Genomic DNA, 18,210 nt, shown 5'->3' with positions numbered 1-18,210 from the left:
GAACAGTGACGCCCTTTGAGTATTTTGGGTCGTGACAGCACACTCAAAAGCTGCTGGTCAGTTTTCCAGTGTGAGGTTATAAACGCAAAGACTGAATGTTGGTTAGTGATTTATGTCTTAGACACTTATAAAGAAAGTAATAGCGAGCGTGAAGGAAAGCAGCAGTAAGATAAGGTTTTCTGGCAAAAGCAATCAAGGCCTGCAGGAGGCCCGCCATGCAGGAGGCCCGCCACCACGCATCAAGGTTTGGAAAGCACTTTGCTAACTCTGAAAGAAAGTCTATCAAAAAGACAGTATGTAAATGAAGCTTTGTACATTTGCTCCAAACTGTATGTAACTTTAAATACAACAGGATGACGCTATAGAGTCTGGACTTTGATCTCAACGTGCATAGTGGTGCTGTGTCTTTGTCGAATGTGTATTGACTGAAGTCGGCCCCGCTGAGCGTTGCCTTGTTGGTTCATACTGTACGTGCCATTCAGAAGATCTATTACCTGGTGAATCGTGTCAGTGTCGCTATTGACGGCATCAAAGAGGCTTCCCTGGACAGGCGGAGGAGAGCATGCACTGTACAAAAACGCCAGGTCGTTACTTATTTTTTTTTCCGGAGTGTTGAGGCTCTTGGCTTATTCCTGGGCCCTACCAGTGAACCATTGGTGGTATTCAAAGTCTTCGGCTGGTGGTATTAAGGTAAGGTGACCGAATATCCCTATTGGTAGGTGATGACGGAGAGCATATTCCATCGACTGGTGATGGATTACAGTACTTTGGGGCCACACATGCACCCACCTCTTTCCACTCACAACATCAATACAAGCGGGATACGTCATTTACTTCTTGTTTTCCTCCCCACGTTTACCATCAAAACTAACATTTTTACCAATATTGAGATGGATTCTAACGATTCTGATGCGTCCACAACGTCTGTACGGTCTTGTATTAACGTCTCCATACTCCCCGGAGACTTATCTGCCGCCTGCACTACGAACTGCACGCCGGAGCGATACCATAACGCTACTGTCCGGGCTGCGGAGGTTCACGGCCTTCCGGGCCAGTTTATCCACTTTGACGCCACGTACCGGAGGGCCGAAGTCAGGGTCTTGCCGAAAGACCCTCTCGGCCTCCTCCTCCGATATAAACTGCTTAGCCTTGTTGAGCGTTGGGCGGCGTGGACCAACGAAACGCCATCAACTCAAATGCGTCCGCGGCAAAAGCACTCTCGAAGCTACAAATGGAGGCCTACGTCCCCAGAAGAAATCTACCTCTTCTTTGATATGTTGATTTGCATGGGAATACATCCTGAAGCGCAGTTGCCGAGTTAATGGTCCCTTCAGCAAGAGAAGGGAGATCCTACCCGCTTCATATCCTTCGACCGCTTCCAAATTTTCTTCCCCCGCATCCGAATATTCAATACCACTGAGATCGATCCGCCGGCGCCGGCAAGACTGTATGCCGAAGGTCTACAGGCATGTTAACGGGTGGTCCGTTCACATCAAAGAGACCGGAGACTCCTTCTATTCACCCGGCTCCGACCTCACAGTCGACGAGGCTATGGTCCGGTTTACGGGCCGGTCTATGGAGACTACGATAGTACCGACGAAGCCGATACCCACCAACTTCAAGATATGTATCTTAGCTCAAGCCCGTTATTGCCTCCGGTGGCTATGGCACGTCCAAGTCCCTCAGTCAGCGCCGGCGCCGACTGACGACGCCGTTAAACAGGCTGCTCCCACGCCGACCCAGCGGGTATTTACAACGTTACTCTTCCTACTGCCAGCTGCGATATACCATGTATTTTTGAATCTTTTCGCCTCTGTGAAGCTATTCCGAGCCCTTCGAGGCCACAATATTGAGGCTACAGGAACCTGCCGGAGGGACAGTGGGATCGATGAATTACTCGTAGAGGAGAAGGCTGAGGAGGGGAAGAGTATCCCCTGGGGTACAACCCACAGTATTCCTACTTCTGATGGAGAGGTATATCATAATCGCTTTATTCTCTACTAACAGCATTCTATAGATTAACCAGTTTACCTGGAAAGATAATGCCCTCGTACTTTTCCTCGCAACTGTCTTCCGAGAGACGTCCGAGATCGTACGGCGCCGGCGCCGTCCTGCCGGAGATTCTGCTGCAAAACGCGTCGCTCGTCAAGTCTTCGGCGCGGACGTTCGGAAGGATCTTCCGGCACGTACAGCTGTCGATCAATAAAATCGCCGAATGAACGGGGTTGATACGAGCGATAGATGAGGTCATATTATCAGTATGGGCGACCCATACGCCCTGGAGGCTGGCAAGCGATTGCACGGAACTTCCTTCTTGAGGTGGTCCTTGTGAACAGCTTCCTTAGCAGTTATGGCGCAACCCTGACTGGGACACTCTCAAGAGCCAGTACCAATGGCGAAGACAGCTGTCAACACAGCTTATCGAGCTGTATGGACCATTGGCAGATACTCGCAGGCATGCCCGGCCCAGGAGGGCTACAGACACGATGAATAATTTCTTTCCAGTTGAAAAGCATGCGAATGAGAGTCGAAAGTCCCCCTCGCCCTGCCTAGCCTGTAACTATTTGCAGCCGAAGTCGCGGGTGGCTTTGGGCGAATTTTCGGCCAATACGAGGCGGCGTAAGCAAACGAGGTCAGGATGCCTTCAGTGCAATGTCGCTCTTTGTAATCACAGTTAAAATATATAGATAATAGAAGTATCGGCACTGAGCGCCATTTGTCTGGCTAAAAAAAGGGGTCAGCTACGCCTGATTGGCTGCTTCCCATCATGCCATGGGGCCTCAATGTACTGTAGTCCATCACCAGTCGATGGGATAGGCTAAAGAAATCTGTCTGAGTTACTGCGGTGTGGAAAGAGAGAGTTGATCTGGGGTTACTACACTAAATAATCCAATCACATATTACGTCTAAAGTATCGTATTTCGGCTCTATACATAATATTGTGTCATCAGTTGATAAAAATCGTTCTCCGTCTCTTCTGGTGAAGCCAATTCCAATCGATCTCCTCGTGCTGAAACTTGAAGTAACCCAGCCTCCTCGACGTGCTGCTACCGTCACAAGTGAGGACGATTCCATAAGATCGGCCGGTAGTTTTCACACTCGATCGGATTTCCAAACACCTCATCTTTTGCCGCACTGGCCGTAATGACTCATCCCAGACCACTTCTATTGGCCATGGAGAATACTGTTCCCTTCGATGGCATTCAGTATCTGTATGGTGTATTCTGGAGGGTGACCGACTTCTTCTTCTGGCAGCTGGCACTAAGGTCGCACGCCATGCTCTATTTACCTCGTCACGAGACGTGGCTGGGGCCATTTCTCGTCCATCCCAGAAAGTGTCCAAAACATATCCCTTTACAGTCAACTGCCTCCCTCCGACACAGCTGACAACTTCCGGGGTATAATCACCCCAGTCGAGCTGGTTCTGATCAAGCCAGGTAATTGGCGATCGTATCTTAGCCCAAGACCATGAAGGCGTTAATGTCGTGTCTGAAGGACTGCTAGTTGTACCGTTATTCTCGCGATGGCAATCGCGGCTCCATAGTAGTTGTCTCTGCATATCTCTCATCCACAACCCGGCTTTGTACTCTGACAGATCCCAGCCTATAGTCTTCGCCATTAATGGGGCAAGAGAATCAAAGGGGAGCAGCTTGTCAGCTAATCTCCCAACATGACGCGCAGAGTAATCGATGACTAGCTGGAGCCAGTTTGCCAGATGCATTTCAGGGCCATTAACTCCGGTATTTTGGAGCATGAACCTCGAACCTTCAAAGGGGAAAGTACTGAAGCAGATCTCATCTGAGCTTGATAGCTCATCGACATCGCTATCTGCAAGCTTCGTCTCCTGGCATTCCCATGCAACTCGTTCGGACTCGAAGCGCAAAATACATAACGCGTTCTTAGCTTCTGGGAACGTCCATGCCCTTCTATCCATCGGCTCTGGCTTCTTGTCAAATGCTCATTCTAAAAGGCTAAGACGGTAATCTTTTGTCGTGTCTCCATCCTTCACAGCTATAGGAAGCTCATATTCGCGATATGGCAGATCTCGGGGTGCCAAGAACCCGGCATTACTGCACGACGCAGATGCGGCCCTCATGACAAAGACCCCCCTGGCGTAGAAGTCGTGCGTGGTGCGCACCTCGTTCTGAATAATCTGGCGATCTTGGTCCTGAAGGATACAGAGCACATCTACCCAGAGATATCGCAATCCAAGAGCTAGAGTAACCTCTATGGTATCTCGAATTGTCTTGGGGAGATTCCCAAGAGAGAATCCAGCCAGGTGATCCTGTAAATTTTTCGAGGTTGTTTTGTAATGCGGCTCTTTACCCCAACAGTAACTCAAGATAGCAAAGTCCGTAATCCTTCCCAGCTCTACTAGGCGAACTCGCCCATCACCATAGGAACCCAGATCGAGCAGGTACGTCGGCTGCCTGAGAGATTGCGCCTGCTGTCTGTGTTTGTTACATCGAGCATGATTCTTTCGACAGTTTTGTAAACAATTCCGTATCCACTGCACGTTGTCTTCGGAAAATGGATGTTGGTTCGGCGGTCGAGTTCGGACGAGATCCTTCATGCCGTCTTGTTTTATTATATCAGCGGACTGTTTCTACGAGGGATAGCAATACACCTACCTATCTTTGTAAACACGAGTAGGCTGTCTTCAGTTGCGGGGTTCCAAGACCCATTAGGCAATTGCCAGTTGCAATAAACCACACAACACCCATTATTCAGGGAAGTTGTAATATACAGCAAGAATTCTATCCAGTCAACTGGATCCCACGGTAGGCAGTCGTCATCAGGGTACATCCATGCTAAATATGACCAAAGGCGTTCCAAACGCTCCCGGAGAAAATAGCATCCGTTATTGGCGGACTTTTCCACTTGAGAGAACGGCAAGATGATCAACGTGTCATACTTCACATTAAGTTCTAGCTCAAGCTGAGGGCACATATTGTAACAGGCTAGATCTGTCACATGGGATGCTCTCGGCTATGTTCGGCACTGAGTAAGACATCAAGGGATAGGATATCAAGGGATAGGATATCAGGGTCGAAGATAAAAGGGCATGTAGATGTAGCTGAGATGAACAAGAAACCTTCCTTCCTCATCTGAGGATTCTCATTTGAGAAAGGAAGTACGAGTTGCAACATTGCTCCTACCAACCCTTTGCACATATCACAAGAATGAACCTGAAGGGGAGAAGAATCCATCATATAGTGGTAGAGCTGAGGTTTGGTAAAAGTTTCAACGATGTGAATGATTACGATGGCCGACTGAGGTATGAGTGCTGGCCAGAGTAGCTGAGTGGATGAAAAGAAGAAAAACCGAGTACGGTCCCGCGACGCGACATGACGCGACTTTTAGGCAACAGGCTGTTGGGCTGAGTAATACCGGAAGAAAGAATCTCCGTATTGGCAGAACAAAGGGCTTAGAGAGAGGTGTCAGGCTGCCCCAGCACATTCGTTATAGCAATTATTTCACCTCAAGCGGCCTGACTTATGCTTAACTAGAGGTATGAACTGGCAAGAGGCGGAGGCTCTTTATTCAGACGGATGTGGAGTGTGCACTCACGGGCCGGCCTGCTAGACGGGGCGCCATTGCGGTCTGCCACTCAGAGCGGAGCAGCCATATGGATGCGGAGCAAGAGGCCGCTGGCGAGGGTGATCCATGTAGGCGAGTTAACAGTTCATGAGACTAAATTATGTCCAAGCTGCATAATTACCATTGCACAATTATTGCGTAATAAACGGAAGCCAATAGACATCAACAGAAAACAGAGCCTAAGAGAGTTTTCATGGCCGAAAATGTGAGGCCAATGTGCTGCACAAAACCGGCCACTACGGAAGGCAACCCGACGCCTTCCGGCTTCCCCCAAACACCAACCAACTGACGGGGCTCCCATGGGTGAAGGACCACACGATGTGGTGGAGACAACGACTCCTGGCGGAGATTCGACAGTTGTGGGCGTGGTCGGTATCGGCAAATGAGCTCTCGTAATCGGCATGGTCGTTTCCCTCGTTGATAATGCGGACAATTAAAAAGAATAATCAAAGACCAAATGGCAGCATGCTCAAGGGGGCATGCCCCAAGTGATTTCATCGAGCAGTGCGTGCTGGGAGGTATGGCCCGCCGACGGATACGCGACCACAATATAGGAGGAGGGTTTCAATGAAGCTGTCAAACACTTTCGCATCTGTCGATCCTTCGAACACCCGAAAATGTATCGCCCGATCTTGAGTATACCCCGGCAAGATCTGGTATCTCCGACCGCGGTGGAAGCGCTTGATTAGGCGTGGTCGCTTCCCTTGAGGGGCCCAGCCTCGACGGCGTATACCGATGCTCTCGTATATGCCGGATTCGCCCACGAACACCAACTGAATAGACCGGTCTGTGAGATCTCGTGCTTATTCGTATCGCAGGTCTAAGTTGCGCTCTTGGGCGACATTCTGGGTGGCTTTCTGAGACCATTTGTCCTGCCTCAAGGTTCTACTAATGCTAAATCGGGACACGTCGGCATCTCGTACTGTTTGCGCAGGAAGGCGGCCAAATTGTCAGGTGTCAGGCATGGATCGATAGCGAGCTGGCTGCGTAGGGCGTATGGCATGGGAGGAGCTATGGCCTTCGGGCGGCCAGAAAGTTTGTTGGAATGTCTGCGGATCCAAAAGCGCGCAGCTTCGAGCGAATCCGACGTACCGTACGTGAATTACATCCGACTAACTTGACTATGCTGTCGCCAGCGTCGATCATGTTTCAAAGAAGATCGACAGAGTTTGAAATCGTGCGCTAAAAGCTGTCGAATACTTGCGTCTGGCTAGCACCCTGCATTTTGCCTCTTGGGCTTTCTTTCGCTTTCTCGGGCTTCGATCTCATAGCGTGATCTGCCGGCGCTTATTTGGAGACCCCATCCTCAAGCGCCGACTAGTATCCAGGACGATGGCTCGGCCACACAGCCGGCCTCATAGTGAGGTCATAACGGGTAGGAGACAATCATCAATTTAAAGTGTCGCTGGCGCTCTCAATTGGAGCCAGCGACTGAAAAGTTTATCCAGCATCGTTTGTAAGTCAGATGAAGTCGGATTCTTGTCATTTACGTACATGAATGGATGAAATAATGACCGCGGGAGCAGCTCCAGCTTCACAATTCAGCCCAATACGACTCTCAGTTTTGGCAACCATCCGTTTAAGGAAACATCCATCATATATCCTCACCTTATTGTTCAAAGGTCATCTCCAAACATCACCCCAAGCCCGAGGAGTCGCTCATAGGCCGCTTTCGCTGCTGTTACCAGCCGTAGGCTTCCTCCATCTTCACCTCCACTTCATACCTCGCAAGCCGTTATGTCACGGTTGGACGCGATGTTGAGGTTCTGCCCACTTCGACCAACCATTAATTATGCCTGACATTTAGCGATACGAGAATCGCGAAGTACGCTGAGTGGTCATACTCAGTTTGACGTCCAGGGGCGCTATTTGGGTGGGAAGGGTGAATGCCAGCGCCACCGGACTGCGCACAGTGCCGTCGTTTTTGATTGAGCCTTCAGAACTCATATGATGCCCACCTAGAGACACCGTGCCCTGGTGTAGGAGGTCAAGTACCTGGTTTTCTTGTTACTGCTGCAAAACGACAAGCTATCTTAATATCAGTTGTCGCAAATAGGGTGTTCGTTTGTGGCGTCTCGTTTTCAGTTCTGGCATCTTCATCGCCGTCTTGGAGAAATGGCGTGGAGGGACGCCGATTCTTGTAAAGAACGGCTAAGAGGTAAGGCTGTTGCGAGGTAGTTTCGTCGTTGCTGCCCTTCGAGAAGAAGTAGGTGTTAATTACGAGCAGGTTAGGGCAACCAACTGCGTCACAAGTGTAACAGCAGGGTCCATATCTTGGTATAATGCATATAGCTAGCTAGCTTGTCCAGTATTAAAGGCTGCACAGGGGTTGTGAAATCCCTCTCTATACCGATATCTCATACCTGTTGAATGCACTTATGCCCATGTAACCGGCAGCCAGTATCCGGCTTCATATCCTGTTACCAGTGCTGGTAGCGTACGTCCGTATTAGTCATCTCGCCACGTACGCAGCGCGCGTAGTTACAGTTGGATGGCCCCTAGCGGTCCATCCATTTGACCACCGTAAGGCCACTTTCTTCTGGCCAATTACTTTATACGGTATATTGTTGAGAGCCCACCAATTATAGAGAGGTGGCAAATCTTGTTATCGTACTGGGATTCTAGTATGCGAGCTCAGACTGCCTGATATAGCAATTGAAAACGACGCTAAAAGTGGCTTTTGTGGTGGTCAAATGGATGGACCCGTTGGACAAGTGCGCGAAAGACACGTGCCGCCCGGACCTTTCAGGCACCTGAAGTGTTTAGCCTCAGGTAAGGTAGAACTATTGACAATCTAGAGGCAAAAATGACGCGAAAAACAAGGCAGCGTGGGCATCAATGGTCGGATGAATTCGGCGTCAAAGGCCGGTAAGTCCTCGCATGTTGCCGTCACCTTGGCGCATACTGACTTTGTCTTGTACGAACACAGGAGGACAGGTCTCGTGTTGAAAGACCTCAATATCGACCCCAAAGGCATGCCTGATGTAGACGCCTTATTCGAATCAACTATGGAACTCGAGGATGAGGGGGAAAGCACGCAGAAAAGCCCGATGCCGGTTGTGAAACATAAGAGAGGAAAAAAGGTGAACGGCCACCGAGGCATCTCCAATACTCGACTTCCGTTCCAAGAGGATGGTGAGACTTCGCGTGGCTTGTCTTTCACAAGCCGAAGCTCTAGCAGTCTCAACAAGATAAGGCGATCTATAGGGGCTCTACCTGCGCTCAATAGTGAGAAACCGAGTCCCACATACACCGTCTAACGAGAATGATACAGTCTGACTTACTAGTCATGACGTACTAAGCATGAGAATTGTGCTAACATTTTGCAGTTACCAGCGAACTAGCCGCAGCTCAGAGCTCGGAAACGTCTGTTGGATGTTCTGTGACGTCGCTGGAATCCCACAATGCATCGGAACCTCTCAAAACCTACGCCTCATCCGCTTCGAGGACGCGGTCACAAACTACGGCAAAGAAGTCGATTACGCAATCGAAAGGGCAAACAAGGGCAAGGGCAAGGAAGAATAATATTCGCAACAAACAAGCTGTCAGGCGGAGCGATCGCCTAGCGGCTTTATCAGGATTATCAAACTAAAACGAGACTTGGGATCACACGCTATTGTATACTGGTAAGAGGTAGGACTATTCCTGAGCTGTATGAGCACGAGCTCCAACGTTGTTTGTCGGCTTCAGTGGTGGTTCCTGGTACGGTTTTGTCGTCTTACTTATGCCCCTGGATTTATAGACGCGGGGGATTAGCAAAGCCGCCTGACGGTAGGCAAGTCACCAAGATCGGTTCGGCTAGGCGCCATTTTCGCAATGTCCGCCACTCTGGTAATTAGCGTCATGGCCTTTGCGATTGCTGCGATTGCCATCGTCCCCACCAGCCGCCCTCCCCACTGCTTGATTTGAATTTTCGCCGAAGACTCATACGGCGGGCTGGAAGCCAGAAACAAGCCTTGCCCTCCTCACAAGATGGCCAATCATCTACTGTCACATCTCATCATAGGGTTGCAATGTTCTCCGTCAGCGTTTTGAGACGAGAACGCATCTTCGCCTGGAACCAGGGCCATTCTTTATCGTCCGCAGACACCAGATCAACATTCGTTCGGAAGCCGAGGTCATCGGGCTTAGTAGGGGACCAAGGTGGGAGTGCATGGACGCGGACGTGGGTTAGAGGGAGCCATGGAAAGCTGGCATGCGCTTGGGCCGACGAGACGTCCGTCTGGGCAGGATGTACCTATGAGCCGTCTTTCTGTGGACGGAAGATGGGCCAGGGACTGCGAGGAATAGGTCCGGGATGCAAACAACAACGGAACAACATCTAGGCCTAACGGAGAAATGGCAGGAGGTGGATCTTCATGCCCGACGCCGTCTCTGCCGCAATCATTTCCGGCAGGGTTTTCCGGGGTGAAGTCTGAGGTGCGCTTCATCACCAGCTTCGATGTTTACTGGTGTCTGTGTCGTATTGTACCTGATGTTCATTGCATTATCTTCTGGGGCGATCAAAGTCCGCCCCTCCTGTGCGTACCGTTTCCGAGGTACTTCCAACTGTTCGAGGTCTCCCCATGCTGCTTTTGACGATATATGGGGTCTTCCGAACATTCCGCAGAATATTTGACGTACTTCCGGATATGCTTGGCCCGACCCTGGAAAGGAAAGCCGTCTAGTGCATGAGACGCCCGGTGACCACACGCGCTTCTAGTTGTGACTATGGTCATCACCGTCTTGATCATGGCGCTGGGTATCATCAGTTGATGCCTGCTATCGATTCCGACATAGTATAGAAGGCCGTTTCTCAGGACCATTGGAAGCCCCGGGGTTTCGTTCCCTGAGATTTCGTAACATCGCTGGTCGTCCTCGTCTGGCGGCGGTGTTCCGCTGTCTGCGTGCGCATTTGCGACACGCTTACCGTTGTCGTTCACCCTCAGTCTTTGTACGACAATGGATTGCGTCAGTTACATCGGTGTATCGTTACTTAATGTGGCCAGTCCAGATATGGTTCAGACGAGGTTCAAACGAGACTTTGAATTTATAATGTAGATTCTTATCCAATTACAGGCGCTGGGCAAACTTGAGCTTTTCCGCACCGAGGGCTACCCTTGCGGTTGGTACAAAGTCTTGTTTGGTGTTATCCGCCAGACGGGCAACACGGTGCGTATAGCGCCTTTCAGTACGCGGTCAACTTCATCCATATGCCGTTGCCGCTGGGTGGGAACACCTTGGCTGAGGCTTTGACTGTGTTTTCCTGTTCTCAATAGCCCCAGCATACCGCGCATCGGATCTGTAGATTGTCAGTAAGCCTAGATATGTTGGGTAGGGAATTCTGCAAGCCCCATTACTGCTTCACCGTACTTTGACAGCAGGCCATTGCATTGTTCCGTAACTGACAGCAGGTCCCACAGCACCTTGTCATCTGCCCAGCCTCCCCTTCTCCCGAGCGGGCATAGAGTGCTACTCCTGCCCAAGAGCTTCAAGAATATGGGGATCTTCAGACGAGCAAGGTCGAGCTTCCACCTTACAGGTAGACGACCGCAGTATCAATGAACTCATCCATTTGTGCCTCTGCCACGCTTCGTTTCCCTATTCCCACCATTAAGCTGGCGAGATTACTTCGGAGCGCTCGCCGCCGTCCGATCACTCCCTCGATTCTGTTCTATACTATCAGCTTCGGACTTTAGGCAAACGTCTGCCATCCTTACAGCAGCTCGAATTGCAAGGTTGCATTCGTTCGAGACATTGTCCGCTCTCGTGAAATGGAATCATTCCCCACCCTTCCTCCTTGCATGATAGACAGAAAGCCTTACTGCATGTCTTGCACCGCTTCCACTGCTTGTCTTCAGGTCCCTTGAGTGATTCGCCGCAGTTGACACAAGCCGTTGGCTCCTCGCTGAGGATGTTGATCAGATTTTCCCGCAGAGAGGCTGCGGACGCTCCAAACAGTGAAGAAACCGACTGGTAGTCCTCCAGGCCTGCATCGAGAAATGGAAGCCATCGCATGGTGGACTTTCCCGCGCTGGCGGCCTCGGTACATAGCTCGGCCGCCTCGTTTCGATTCAGAAAGATGAAAGCTGCACAGCCTCGAACGTGCTTTTTGTGACCCAGTCGCTGCTGAACGTCTTTTAAAACTTGCCGGAGATTGGAGCCGATTCTTTCGGCCCGCTGGGGCCAGTTTTCGGAAGCTGCCCTGCGAATAATAGACCAGGACTGTAAGAGAACATGCGAGTTGATGACCTCGGAGTACCTGGCATCAATAAGTTCAAGCATCGGACCGAGATTTAGCTGGTTGTAGCCCAGGTGTGATACAGTCACACCATTGACGCAGGTTGCGAGGCCGCTCGTCCTGAGGCCTTTCCCGAAGATAACGAATGATGGTACATGGTCGGCGTAGTCTGGGAGTTGATGAGCGAATGGTGCACCACAGCGAATTGCGGTCTGGGCTTCGTCGACGATTAAGTAGAGCCCGAGAGAGTGGCATGCCTTTGCGAGGTTGGCCCACTCATCAGGCTTGAGCGGCCTGCCGTTTGATGATGACACCATTTCGACCGCAACTCCAATCACTCCCTTCGCCTTCAAGATCGAAAGACTCTTACAGGCAGACGTCACAGAAACAATATCCTTCAACCTCAGGATCTCAGGCTCAGGCCCAGATGCTACCTGTCGATGATAAGGAACGCATGAAGTACTAGCCTGAGGATGGATGTGTTAGATCACAATCAAGTCATATGACCTTGCCTGATCAAGTTCGACTTACCAATGGCCCACAGCCTGCGCCATACGAGCCAGCCAGGACGGCCACTCCGCATGTGTACACTTGCTTTTCGGAGAGAAATCCATTAAAACCGGTGCTGAGGCGAACTGGTGAGGTTTTGATCAAGCTTCGAACAGTGCTTCCGATGACTTGCGGGCTCACATCAGACACGTGGGAATGAAACGTGAGGGGAACTGCACCGTTGAAGAACGAACTAGCGGTGGTAAAAATATTAGAAAGCCACCCTTACAGCTGAAAGATCCGCGTTGATGAAGACTGACCTGAATTCAGTTCGGTATTGGACGAGGGATGTTTTAGCCTCCGTAATGGCGGCTAATGGATCCATCTCCCACTTTCTTGCCAGCTTCGATAGTTCTCTATCGTCTACCAAGGTCGCTTGCCGTGTTAGTATATTGCCGAAGTCGGCGTTCATGTTTGTTGTGGGTAGTTGATGCTTCTCGAAGATGGCTCTGATATGGCGTAAGGTGAACGAATCACTCAAGCGATAACGAGGCTGGCAGGTCTTCCAGTGTCCTTCCCAGACAGCAGCAGTTGGCTCGCCGTCGCGTGCTAGGCGCTTCCTGCATGCTGGACAAACGGGGGGGAGTCCAAGAGGCCGATCTTCTGGGTCTCGCCCCTGGCAGAGCCTTTCGTGCGCAAGGTTTTCACCGTGCCAACTGCCTGTTTGAATACGCCGCTTGCCGATCACCTCTGGCCCGGAACGCCCGCACTGTGAGCATCTCCAGTGGGACTTGTCGATTGTCTTAGGTGGCATGATCACCGAATCTTTATGTGTCGTCGTTTCCTAACAGCCTCTGTACGATCGCTTGATTCGGTTGGTGAAGAGCAGTGTTAACAGCGTAGTCAGCGACACGGCCTATTCGACATGCCGATGCATACGTTAGTAGCCTCAAGCCGCGGGGTTCGCTAAACGAGAATCGGCAGAAAGGGGGTACACGTGTCGAATGCGAATACGCCAAATTTGGCGTGCATCTATGAGCGGATTAGGTTTTAGGTTAGGTCAGTGAACACACAGGTTACGCGGTGATGGTCCTGACAGTTGGCGGGGCAACAGAGGGATCCAATGTACAATTGCTACGCCAATCATAACCCGCCGTGGTGCTCTCACGGCGGTGTATGATTGGCCGATGTCTTGACGACGGTGCCCCCACCTGCTCCCACCTTACATAATCAAATCCAAGCAGTAACTTCACACGTAACACGAACCCGTGGGCGCGAGGGGAAAATTCGGCCCACTACACGTAGTGGGTGAAAAAAGGAGTCACCCGGCAAAAAAACAGATACACTTTCAGTCAGGAATCTTTCCAAGAAAAGCTTACTTTTACAGCCAATTCACTACGTTTTCAGATAAAAAAAGACATCTTTATCATCACTAGAATGCCAGCTTCATTTTGATATTTTTCTCAATTTCTTTGCACACGAAATGACATAGTTGACGTCTTTCCCAAATTATCATTTTTAACCATACCATTATTGTAAGGGTCTAGGACAAGGTCGGTGCCATTGGTCTAGCCTACTACTACGAGCATTCCAAGCTGGAGGAAAGAAGAACCATTCTGGGAAAGAGTGGTGCCCTTCTCATCTTTAAATACATGTGAGTCTTCTTCCAGAAGCTTCCATTGAGTATGGGCCGACAAGGTTCTCATAACCTTCCACGATATTCTGTAACCTTCCAAAGTATTCCATAGCTGAGGGTCTAGCCGAAGCTTCATATCGGTCCATAGACCGTGACAGCTAGAAACCTTAGAGAATAATCTTTAGGCGTTACGTTTCTCAGAAGCTGCCACGATGAACACGGCGCAAGTAAGCCAGCCCCCATCACCCACGAGTACATACTCAGATGAAACGTTGGCAGAACGGTCTCCCGCTGCATCTTGGTCTCCAAGCTACAGCGTCGCCTCCACGTTAGTGGAGGCCACCAATGCCACCGACGTCGGCAGAAGTGAAGGCCAAGAATTTATACTGTCAGAAATTCTAAGACCCGCGTCGGCACCTCTGGCGGAAGACTCAGCACTCAGGATTAACCAACGTCTATCGGATGAGAATGTGCGGTCTCTTATGTCAGCCCGGAGTTTCGGGTCAGACGACACCGCAGTTAACTCGTTGGCGGGGTCGTGGTCTTCTGGTCGCAGCACGGCGACAATTGCGTCCACGGCGCAAGAGGATCTAGAGAATGCTATTATGAGCGGCGACGTGGTTCAAGTGGAAGCTCTCTGTCTGATGGGTGTCGCCTTGTCCGAAGACGGTCTTTTCCTTCTTTACGAGGCTTGTCTTAGAGGCCCACGTATAGTGAACGCATTAGCCCTTCATCCGGCACATGACTTTGCCGGGCGTATCGGCGGCCCCACAAGCGATTATGTCTTTCATATGGTCCTCAGAACACCCGCTATTGACTTCATGAATCTTTGGGCAGACGGTGCTGGTGCGGCCTTGTCAATAAAAGAGGCCGTCATCTGCCTGCTCCTTGAGAAGGACATCGACTTTACCTTACGAGACAGGCTAGGCGATACGATACTTCACACTGTCTGTGGCGATATAGGCACGCTTAACCTACAGAAAGAGACAGAGGGGTTCACTTTTCTCGAAAGATTTCTTGGGGAGAGTGATGGCGGGTACAGCGAGACTGTTGTGCAAACATGCCGGTCTATGATCAATCTTCAAAACTCCGGGAGAATCAAGGAGGATGGCACGCGCCAAAACTTTTGGCATACGCCCTTGGGCGTGGCCATTCTGTATAATAATCTCAAATGCGCCAGGCTGCTCTTAGAGCACGGCGCTGACCCACACATCACGGGTGAGTGGGGCGAGCCTCCGATCTACTTTGCGGTGTGTCAGGCCTACATTGCATAACCGAGTCAAGCATCTCAACTATGCAATCCGGTACTGCTTCCTAACCTCAATATGGCCTATTTGCATCTGTTTCATGTAGTGTAGCACATCTCGATGGATCTGGCCAACTGGCCACTTATCCTTTACAACAAGATAGTCAATCAATCAATACACAGTTATGCCGTTACTCGCTGGTAGCCACGCTGTCTATCTGACACATCACAGTATACTGCTAGATTCAGGTTGTCCAGACTGTAGCCAGGTCCTCCAAGGCAAATGGCGTGATTTTGTGTGCCAGCCAGATACCTCATCGTCGATTTCAGTAGTCGATCATGCTTCTCAGCAGCGTTTTGTTGGTCTCTGGCTACTCTTGACGTTGGTATAGAAATATCTGGTCTTGTGCCGTTCGTTATCCACCAGAGTTTTCCCAGGTCTGATTGAAACTGGTACATCTCTGCTGGTGTTTTGACAACTTCTGGAAGTTCTGGGGGCCATGGATCTGCTGTTTGGCATGGAGTCTTTGCTGTGCTAGTAATCTCCTTATCCTCAAGTAGCTTCTGGATATATGAAGATTGGGATAGCCAGATCTTTCGTTGAGCCCTGTCTCTGAATATATCAAATCCAAGGAACTGTCGTGCCTCGCCTAAATGCTTGATTTTGAAAAAATTGCGAATATTGTCGAGAAAGTCATTTATCTGTTCCGTTGTAGGAGCAGAGATGAGCATATCATCCACATACAGAAGGATCATGATCCCTTCATCATTCACCAGGATACACGGCTCTTTTGCAAGGGCTGTAAATCCCAGGTCTGTGAGTTTGGACACAATCTCCTTATACCACAGTAGAGGAGAGTCTCTCAAGCCATAGAGAGCTCTCAGCAGTAGGCAGACTCTGTCTGTTCCATCTTCAAAGCCGTATGGTTGATGTACGTAGATATTTCGGTCAGCCATCTTTGCGTTGAGGAATGCTGTGATCACGTCCGCTTGGTGCAATTCATTATCTTTGATCGCAGTAACCAGTAGGAAGACGCGCAGGGCGACTAGGTTTGCAACTGCAGCATACACTGTTGTAGTGTCTTTTTCTTGAAAGTTGCCACAGACGACCCATCTTGCCCTTACTCTGTCAAGTATTCCGTTGGCTTTAACCTTCTTATCGTAAACCCACTTTCCTGGGAGCCAATGCTGGTCTGGAGGAAGTTCTACCATCTTCCAGCAATTCATTACTCTCAGGCTTTCAACTTGGGTAGCCATAGCTTCGTAGATGGCTTCCTTTAGCGGCCCAGGGTGCATTGCCTTCCATTGTTTGAAAGTTGTAGGCAGCTTGATCGCTGTCCCTAGGGTTAAGGAGAGATCTGTTGCTGAGAAACAATATGGTGGAGTCGATGTCTCAAACTCCTCGTCTAGTATTGCTAGGCTGGCGAATGATCCAAACTCGCGATCGAACGCCTTTGGATCATAGGGCCGCCTTGTTCGAGTAGATCTTGTGCTTGGAGGAGGGGGTCGTCCGGTTGCAGATGAGTTTGCGCCTCTTCCTCTTCCTCTCCCTGGAGGTCGCCCCCTTCTTGGTTGTGAGGATGAGGGTATTGGAGTTTCCTCTTCTAAGACTCGAACTGTGATAGATTCTGCTGTTTCAGGCTCATTATTGAGTGTATTTTGAGTGTTCTCATGGACTTCTGATTCGGGTGTTGGCGTTGGTAGCCCACCCCCCTTTCTGACCATGTCGATCTGGTCTAGCAGTTGCTGCTCCTCTTCTTGTTGTTCTAAAGGAGTGTCGTCTTGACGTTCTTCAACTGTTTGTTGAGGGGAGTTAGGCTGTGGTTGAATAGACTGTTGTTCGGTGTGGTCGGATTGCTGCTCGTTCTCAGAGTCCCTGTCAGCTTGAGATACTAGTCTGCTGACTTGGATGTTTTCTCCATAACTGAGATCCTCCTGTACCACTTCCTCAGTCGGCCAGATATCGTCAAACTCAACTATTGGAATATCAGTCTCATCTTCCTTGAAATCCACATCCCTTGCTCGCTGTATTTTGTTTGTTCTGTCCATCAGGATGTAGAAGATATGGCCGTGAAGCCCGTCGTAGCCCATCAGGCGTCCAAGCTCTGCTCTTGGCCTCATCTTCCTTCCTTTGACATATAAGTGACTGTCAGGATGAATATGAACATAAGCTCTGCAGCCCCAGCGGCGAAGATGTCGAACATATGGTTTCCTTGTTGCTTGAGAGGTTTGAAGGTGATTGGCAAGGTCTTCGTGGGGACTCAGCTTTCCTCCTGGTGGTGTGAGTAGGTTGCCCACATCCGTCGCTGTCTTCATAGACCATGGCCAGAGGTACTCTGGGAGTCCTGCCTCAATACACATTGACCTTGCCCGTTGTTGGATAACTCGTCCTGATCCTTCTGCCCCTCCATTTTGTTCATGGGCATGAGGTACTGAAGTCTCAAGATGGAGACCATTCTCTTTGGCATATGGTTCCATTACTTTGACTAGAGCCGTGTCGTTATCCATAATCACTTCAGAGAAATTGGTAATCCCTTTTGTTGCGTTGGTTATCCTGGTAAACCAGTCTTTCAACCAGATTGCTGCCTCAACCTTAGTTTTAAACTTCTGGAACCATCTGTATGATGTGAGGGCTTCTGTAATATGAAGTCCACACGTAGCACCACTAAAGCCTAACGGTGTCGGTTCAAGGAAGTCAATCCACACTCTCTGAAATGCCCATGCTGGAGGCTCGCGGCGTCTGTTTCCTGCTTTCATCTCAGATTTTGAGAGAAGGCAGATATGACACTTATGACCTTGAGCTGGTACCCTGAAGAGTTTGATATTGGCTGCTCTTGCAGTGGCAATGGTGACCTCTCTTGACGGGTGCATTAATCGAGAGTGAAAAGTGTTGTAGTCCAGCCCTGAGGCACCGAACTCTTCATCCCATGTAGAGGGATGGATGTGTAACCAAGGAACGTTCATATCCCAGGTAAACGAAGCAACTGCTTCTCTTGTTGGTTTGTGTATGAGGGTATT

At 50.1% G+C, this 18,210-nt stretch overlaps 3 protein-coding genes across 3 annotated transcripts; 2 read left to right on the top strand and 1 right to left on the bottom strand.

Annotated features, from left to right (window-relative positions):
* Positions 1-8,407: 8,407 nt before the first annotated feature.
* CGGC5_v017151 (uncharacterized protein) lies at positions 8,408-9,126 on the top strand (the record flags this gene model as incomplete). Its single annotated transcript, XM_066153792.1, has 4 exons — positions 8,408-8,469; positions 8,531-8,684; positions 8,780-8,829; positions 8,931-9,126. 4 exons carry the CDS (start codon positions 8,408-8,410, stop codon positions 9,124-9,126), a joined length of 462 nt encoding a protein of 153 aa, XP_066007088.1.
* Positions 9,127-10,653: 1,527 nt separating this feature from the next.
* Positions 10,654-12,782, bottom strand: CGGC5_v017150 (uncharacterized protein; the record flags this gene model as incomplete). Its single annotated transcript, XM_066153791.1, has 9 exons — positions 10,654-10,765; positions 10,871-10,882; positions 10,954-11,058; positions 11,121-11,249; positions 11,301-11,346; positions 11,406-11,990; positions 12,192-12,288; positions 12,353-12,563; positions 12,631-12,782. The coding sequence occupies 9 exons, from the start codon at positions 12,780-12,782 to the stop codon at positions 10,654-10,656; spliced, it is 1,449 nt and encodes a 482-aa protein (XP_066007044.1).
* Positions 12,783-14,158: 1,376 nt separating this feature from the next.
* CGGC5_v017149 (uncharacterized protein) lies at positions 14,159-15,220 on the top strand (the record flags this gene model as incomplete). The annotated part of the gene is made up of 1 exon (XM_066153790.1): positions 14,159-15,220. The coding sequence occupies one exon, from the start codon at positions 14,159-14,161 to the stop codon at positions 15,218-15,220; it is 1,062 nt and encodes a 353-aa protein (XP_066006878.1).
* Between the last annotated feature and the right edge of the window lie 2,990 nt (positions 15,221-18,210).

This window comes from Colletotrichum fructicola (assembly GCF_000319635.2).
Source record: "Colletotrichum fructicola Nara gc5 chromosome Unknown KSG_Nara_v1_contig11, whole genome shotgun sequence".
In the NCBI taxonomy this organism is placed as follows: domain Eukaryota; kingdom Fungi; phylum Ascomycota; class Sordariomycetes; order Glomerellales; family Glomerellaceae; genus Colletotrichum; species Colletotrichum fructicola.
This window is presented reverse-complemented; position numbering and strand designations above follow the sequence as displayed.